Source organism: Ambystoma mexicanum, chromosome 9, assembly GCF_040938575.1.
Source record: "Ambystoma mexicanum isolate Mex_15411 chromosome 9, UKY_AmexF1_1, whole genome shotgun sequence".
Taxonomy (NCBI): Eukaryota; Metazoa; Chordata; class Amphibia; order Caudata; family Ambystomatidae; genus Ambystoma; species Ambystoma mexicanum.
In genome coordinates this window covers 238,014,958-238,023,066 of record NC_090931.1, presented here as the reverse complement: position 1 = coordinate 238,023,066, position 8,109 = coordinate 238,014,958, and the positions used below count along the sequence as shown (strand labels likewise).

The 8,109-nt window shown below is 45.7% G+C and overlaps 1 protein-coding gene across 1 annotated transcript in view; it reads left to right on the top strand.

The window, feature by feature from the left end:
- The first annotated feature begins 989 nt into the window (after positions 1–989).
- LOC138487306 (nicotinamide N-methyltransferase-like) overlaps positions 990–8,109 on the top strand; it is a 102,841-nt gene continuing 95,721 nt past the window's right edge. The window contains exon 1 of the mRNA XM_069613914.1: positions 990–1,161. Within this exon, the coding sequence (XP_069470015.1) occupies positions 990–1,161 (172 nt within the window). The remainder of the gene's footprint in view (positions 1,162–8,109) is intronic.

Genomic DNA, 8,109 nt, shown 5'->3' with positions numbered 1-8,109 from the left:
TGCCTGGATAAGCAGTTGATGGTGATGCCATGAGCCGACCACTAACAGGCAGCTGCGGGAGAGAAGTACCCCTAAGAGGGGAAGACCATTACATCAAGCCTGAGGCGGTGAGTGGAGGAAAGGTGAACCCCATAACCCTAGTTAGTAGGGAGATTCCAGCTGGCCAGATTGGTCCAGGGTAGACATTAGTTTTGCCCAGATTGTTCCTGGGTAGACATTAATTGTGCGTGGAGAATTAAGGCAGCGCAAAACCATTGAAGGGCAGGGAACCTATACCCTTCCATATGAGGGCGACTGCTGAGAGTAAGTCCCAAGTACAGAAAGAGAAGGGTTCTGGTAACCCTTTCTCTGTGACTATCCAGCAATCATCCCTGTTTAAGAGGATTTGCAACTGCCTGCAGTGGCTGGGCATCACCTGTGATAGGTGCTAGAGCATCAAGCCAATTAAGACCCCATAGTATCCAGGCTCACTGAAGCAGTGTTTGCAACCCCAAGGAGCTGGAAGTGGGCTTGATAACCCCTGAAAATCTGAAACACAAAGGGTAGAATCTGGGTTCTTCAGTGGATCTTCAACCAGGGACCTTTCCAAGAGTGTTGTTTTGTACCCACTGAAAAGATTAGGAGACTGCAATTTCCATGTGACAATAGAATAAATCTCTTCTTTTTCTAAGGCCTTTGGAGTCTCAGCCTCATCTTGCGTCTCTCTCCCGTGACATCGACCTCATGCTAAAAACTAAACAGAGATTAGTAGTGTTTGTCATGCTTGGTGTCATCTTTGCCAAATACACATTTGTCACAGGACAAATGTGTACTTGGCAGTCAAGAAAGAACACAAACAACAATGAATAAGAAGCTACCAGTGACAACAGACAAACATTCACACAGACAGTTGAAAGGATTTTGGAATGAAGCCGAAAAACACACATAAACAAATGCAGGGTTCTTGCTATATATGTGGCCAGGCAAATGTAGGCATTACAGATCTCAAGATGGACAAAAGCTTACTAGAGCACAAGGACTCTGACTTGAGCCTTCAAGAATTCCTCAACAAATTCCTTGATGGAAGAAAGCAGTGGGAAACATACGCTGGAAAAGAATCTGCCTTTTGTGATGACACCACAATTGGGCCACTTACTGCTATGACCAAAATGTTCTCTTCGGGTAGGTACAATTGACATTTCCCTTGATTCACCTGTCCATGCTGTGAATTGTAGTTCTGGCTTAGCAAATCCAGAACCTGCTGCAATAGCAGTCTCCATGCAGGATGGAGAGGGCAGCAAGATATGTCTGGGAAAAGGGATTCTAAGTTCTGTGCCAGTGTTTAGAAAACTCTCTGGGGCAATGAAAAAATTAAACTTGTTAAAGTTAGCTATACAGTTAGTGTAAGAGTACTGAAGAGAATGTTGCTGTCATTATGAAGCCAGTATATAAGCCAATTATGCATGATGTGTTGTAATGCAATGTAAATGGTCTCGTAGAGGGCCTGTCTGCCACTATTGGTGGCCTTGCTGCACTTTTATGTGATGTCAATACTGATGGCATTGCTGTGAAATGCTTGCATTATTGGCCAGATAATAGAGAAATATTGGCTGGGTTTTATTGTCTGTAAAAATCCATGTAACTGTGCATTAATCCTGGGTGCAGTTCGAGAGAAGGGAAATGTTAGCATTCAAAATTCACTATACAGTGCCCAGAATTCTGGCAACCCGTGAATATGTGGCGGTTCCTTGTGGATGACAATTTCTACCATAGACCCCATATAGTGTTCATGATATCTCCAACTCCTGGTTGAGCCACATTTGACATTTTGTACAAATATTCCTATCCAGGTAAGGAGTGGTAAAGCAGAAGAAAAAAGGAATGATACCAACTTGACTGAAGAGGTCATCTGGCCATGACATTTTTTTTTAAACCCTCACTATTTCACTCGAGACAGAGTATTTTTTATGTCTAGAGTTGGAGTTCTCTAGATGAACCGTTCAGAGTTGGGTCACTAGAATTTTCAGTGATTCGGAAAAACAGCAATTCTGGTAATTCAATTTTCTGCAAATTTCTTACTGCAGGTCTAGTGGGCATGCATTTATAAAAGTACTTATTTACGTCCTTCTTTGTGGTACTTTGTTAGGTGCTGCATTCAGAAAAATCCAGTTTCAGGGCACTGATATGGAACCTAAGCGAGTAGGGGGGATAGGGATAAAGTGGAGAAGGATCGGGTATGTAGGAAGGGTGGCTAAATTGACAGCCAATCCAGAAATCACAGTCCTCAAGCCAGTTAACATAAGGATGTATGACAAACATTTAAGTGCAAATCGTTTTGTGAAATGCGAGAATAATGCAACCAAATGACAGTGGAAGCAGGATCTCAGTAAGGTCCATGATGTCTTGCAGAGAAAAGAGGCAGTCTCCCATCATTCCTAGGGGTAAAGGTTTGGACGCTTTCTATTCTCACTGGAAGTCTGCCTGGAATAAGATTTTAGGCTCTTTCCTAATCCACATGTGAAGTCCACACATTCTTTCCAAAAACAATTGACAATGATAGTGGGCTCCATGCTAGATGGAGATAGCCATCTGGTCACCAGATAGTTCTTGGTCACAGGCTTATAAAATCTGTGCCAATGTATAGACATCAGTCCGATCTGTTGGAATGGAAAAAAATTCAAATTGGGAGAATTTGCTACAATTTGTAAAGAGCCTTTAGCACCCCGGACACCCTCTGGACCCCCTTCCTGGGAGCAGCCCCACAGTTTGAAGACCAGTGTCCCAGAAAAACTTTCTATGGATGAATATCCATTGCTTTCAGTGATCTGGTAAATTTCGTATAACCCAGAAATTCAGCCAATTCCACATTCCCAGAAGCAACTTAACCTGGATCTAAGAGCATGGATTGTGAATTCTTGTACTGTACTTATTTATCTACTTCTAATATGTCAATAAATAAGTAAAGTGTAAGACTATGTGTCTGTCACCTGTTACCAGAGTTTGCAAGGGGCCCCATGTTATCAGGATCACCCTTATATATTCTCGCATTGAAATCCTCCCTGGGGTCACTAAGTAAAAAAGTACCCCAGTCACATACACATGTAATACCTTGTCAGTACACTTTAATGATTTTTTTTTAAATGTAAAAAGTCAATGTGCTTGCTATCTTTTAATGTAATGCTCTTATATGAGAAAAAGCAGTTGAAAGAGGCCCCATATTGTAATGAAAATGAAAGAGAATGAAGCCCTGATGGGAACCTCCCCTTTCTCACAAGAGGTCTCGGTCTACCCTAACACTGCCACCACACATCTGCATTTTACAGGGGGCCTTTGTTCATCACAAGAGCCAGGAGAGGAGGAAGTAGAAACCAGGCGAAATGAATAAAGTAAGCCAGGTTTTATTTTGGAGCCCATTTTTTAAATTAGTTTTGATAATGAGTATGCACCTTAGCTCTACCGATAAGCCAAAACAATTGTAGAGGATTGCAGATTGAATAAGGAGGCTGAAAACACAGCTTGTGTGGGTATTGTTTGGATGTTTACCCACCAATTGACTTCCCATGGCTATCCGAATCCCTAAGGCATTCCCCACCTGCTACCTACCCCTCCCCCACACAAAGCACACCCTCCTAAGATCTCTTGGATCTAGCTCTATCATGCAGTATCATCAAACATTGTGCTGTATAAGGGCAGCCAGGGTTATTTCTAGGCTGTCTTCAGAAGGCTTATGGCTTATTTAAAGCTGTAAAGTAGTACCTAGAGTAATACAAATGTTTTAATCAAGTGCGCCTTCAGCCACTTGATTTGTAAGCAATATGTGTGCCCTAGCATCGGTTCCTTGCACCAAAGTCACGTTAAAAACAATCATTGATGAAGCCAAAGGTTTTGTCTTGGGTAAAGGTATTGGCTAGGCATTTGCCAGGCACTGGTATGATATGTACAGGTTCTCAAATACCTTGCCATCTGTTCCCTTGTTATTGCCAGGTAGTACCATTATAGCAATGCCTGGCAAATTCTACACAAAAGCCAAACATTTTGGCTTTGTCAATGATTGTTTTTCTTACCAGAACTCACTTTAATTGTTTGTGGGTGTTAGTTTCGTTTCCTAAAAAGGTTTTTGTTAGTAGGCTAAGGTTAGGGGTGAAGCAACATGTATAAAATCACAATTTTGAAGCCAGCAATGTCTTGGGCAGAGGGCTAAGTGTGTGATGATGAACAGTGTATTATAATGCTTCATAATGATATGCCCACCTAAGAGGGGAAAAAGGTTATTTCATTAACTTTAAAGCCACTATCTGAAATGATTTCTCCCAGGGTGGGTGTTGACCAGCTCATGTCATTAGTGGAGAGAGTAGGGGTTATGGTTGCCCAATTAGGACCTTACAAGTTGCAGGTTTTTGTTTTTGCTGTACTTTGGTTAAAATAAATAGACACATAGGCCGTAGAATAAAATTGTTGGCACACGCCTGTTTTTGTAAGGAAACTATAACAGAAAAATAAAACGTCCATGCCAGAGGTTTGGAAGAAGAACCTTCATCTGTGTTTTTGATTAGAAATCTAATGTCATTTCAGTTGGTTACGGGCCATTCGCTAACAGATCATTCGAATTTTATAGAGGCATCCACCCGCCCTTTCATTTGGTGCTATTACCATAGATCACAAAAAGAACTTGGGAGCCCTGTTCTGTGAAAGTGGAGTCCATCTCCTGTTCTCTTCATGTACTTTAACCACTTACCGTTACAGGTGGATCCCGGCTGCCGTTTATATGTACAGGCTCCCATTCATTTGCATGTACTCTCCTGTACTGAAGGTTAGAGGAGAGAGGATCTTTAACAATAAAACCATGAAACAATAAAACCATTGCCACCTTCTGATATCACCTCCGCCTCGTTTGAATATGCCACTATTCAACAACTCCCTAGTAATCCTCTCACTTTTCGGCTCGCTATTGACATGCTGGGTGTCTAAACATCTTCTTCCCTGACCTCTTCCCCGACCTAGCCTTCTTCTTGAGTCACTTCCCACCAACATCCCCTTGTCATGTTGGGGGGCTTTAACCTTATCAAGCCCTCCTTAGTCACCTTCTTCAAAGTTCACCCACTCCATCTTCTCCAACCATGACCATCCTAGGCACTCTGAAGAGAACTCTCTTAATCTTCGCCTTCACTCTACTTGGCGATCCTTCGCAGACCTTTTCATAGACCCCACTCCCTTAGGCCAATATAATATTACTGTTAATGTCTGAATGCCTCCACCCTCTACTCTTCCTCTTCTCTCTTCAATGACCAAGAGAACATTCAAGCTGGACTCTCCTGTCCCTTATCGAAGATGTGATGAGCTCCTTTGCATCTTTTTCCTTTATCCCTGTAACATGAGGCTCCCTTTGACCAACACTATCCAGCATTCACACTCCCTTATCCCTCGATCACCTCTGAGTGCCAGACACTCAAAATAAACATGTGTTATGACTTTTTTTTTGTAACTTTCTTTTTATAAGCTTTTAACAAAGTCGTACAATGGATAAATGTGTCAAAGTGAGGGGAGTACTCTCAAACTCAATAACGAACAATGTATTAAACCCCTGTCCCTCCACCCGCTCCCCCCCCCACCCCCCGTGGTACAGGTGGGTGCTCTACGTACGGCAGTCCGGAGAGAGAACCATGTCCACATGTACATATCCTAAGCTGGGAGGGCTTAAAACGTATTGTTTTTGCCCCAAAGGGGTATGTGCCACCCCTTTCTCACCTCTTCCATGGACCGGCCCGGCCAGGCACACCCCTCAGACCTCATGTCCCCCCAGTTCAACAGAACGTATTGTGAAATTGCAACCATTCAGTTTCCACAGCCGTGCTACTTCCGTGGAGTGCTTCTGAGATCTTCTCCATCAGGTAAATGTCTTTAACTGTGGTAGACCACTCCTGTACTGTGGGGAGGTGCCCCCTTTTCCAATATCGGGCTCTGCAGGCCCGTGCTGCCAACCTTAGGAAGTGAAATAGGGGTGATGGTGCCCTCCATCCGTCCTCATTTTTTTCCAGCCCAAAGAGCACGAACAGTGGGTCCAGATTCTGTGTCACTGCCCCTGCTTCCCTGATCCAACCCAGGATCGCCGCCCAAAACACCTGAACCCTGGGGCAGCCCCACCACATGTGCCAGAAGCCCGCCCTGGAACCACCACCCGTGCCAGCAGTGGAGGTCCACCGTTGGGAACATTTTAGATAGACGTACCAGATCGTACTGCCATCGGTGAAGTAAGTTGATTGCATGTAGTTTATACTGGCATGAGATGGATGTCTTGAAGGCACGTTTGCACATTTGTTGCCAGGAACCATCTCACATTTCCATTCCCAGATCTCTCACCCATCGTGATCGGAGCCCTCTAGTGACCCCCACCCTAGGCACCAACAGTGCCCTGTAGAGGCGTGAGATAAGGCCTTTCATGTCTGCATGTCTATCTATGACTTCCTCCACTGGGGTAAGTTCCCTTTGAATGTGTTCCCTCCACTTCTCGGACATGAATACTCCCTTGAGCCTGAGGTATAACAGCACAGGGAGACTGCCAATGTCTAGCAGCTCCTCCAACTTTTGAATATTTCTGAATTCTCCATTTTGCACTAGCTGGCCCACCCTGGGGAGGCCCGCTTCAAACCAAGACTGGTAATGTTCAACCCCTGGTATGTCATCTCTGACCGGTGGTGCCCAGATATGACTCATGGGAGACGGCCAGGTGGTGATTCCCTTCCCCTTCCCCCCAGTCGCCAGGACCTCCCAGTGTACACTCAGAATTGTGTGCTCTCTGATATGTCTGGAGAGGGTTCCCATAGGGACCCAGAGACATTCACCCACTGTTGCCGGGAGCATGTGTTGGTTTTCTCCCTGAGATGTGGGACCAGGGCCCTAAGCTGTGCAGCCCTATAATACGTCTGGAGATCAGGTAGGCCCACTGCTCCCTTTCCTTAGGTAGAATGTGAGTCTCGCAACCCACTCTGGGCTTCTGGCCCTGCCACAGAAACCTCACAATACGTCTCTTGGCCTCAGTCAGGCGTTCAACGGGAGGATTGATAGGGAGAATCCGGAAAAAGTATAGTACCCTAGGGAGAATGTTAATCTTGAGTGCATTTAGCCTCCCCATCCATGACAGCTGCCCCTTTGCCCACGATTCAATTTTGGAAAACAGCTTAGCGAATAGTGGGGGGTAGTTGGTCTGGCCCAGGACCTGGCCCGGGCGAACAATACTGATTCCAAGGTATCTCACCTCCTCTAATTGGATCTGCAACCCCAAGGACGCCAACTCCTCTATCTTCCTGGCTCCATCGGGAGCGAATGGGAAGACCACAGACTTACCAATGTTCACCTTGAACCCGAGAGTCTCAATCACTGTCATGGCCGTGGGGATGGATTGAGCGGGGTGCCTCAAATGGAGCAGGACATCATCTGCGCACTACCCAAGCTTGAATTCCCTGCCCCCCACTTTAATACTGTCTACTTTCAGGGATCCTCTGAGATACTCTGTCAGTATTTCCATTGTGAGGGCAAAGAGCAGGGGCGACAATGGGCACCCCTGCCTCGTGCCCCGTTGGAGCGGAAATGTGCGGGACAAGCGCCCATTAACCGTGACCCTAGCCGATGGGACCTCATATAGGGCCTGGAATCCCAATTGGATTCCCTCGCCAAAACCACATTTCTTTAGCACCTCGTTAAGGAAGCCCCAATCCACCTGGTCAAAGGTCTTCTCCGCGTCTATGGCCACCAGCACCGGGTTCCCCTCGTCCCCCGCGGCAGCCCTCATGAGATGAAGTGTCTTACGCAGAGTGTCCGCCCCCTGTCTGCCCTGGATGAAGCCCACTTGATCCGAGTGTATAAGTCTCAGCATGAGGCTCTCCATTCTTGTGGCCAATATTCTTGTGAAAATGTTCACGTCTACGTTGAGTAAGTCCTCAGGGTCCTTGTTTGGCTTTGGTATGACAGTGATTAGCGCCCTCCCAAATGATGGGGGGCCCTCCCAGTGGCAATAATACTGCTGTATAAGGTTGCCAGGTGACGGGACAGGGGCCCCACAAAGGTGTTTTAAAACCCAGTCGTATACCCATCTTCGACTGGTGCTTTCCCTAGCTTTAGCCCCGAAATTGCCCA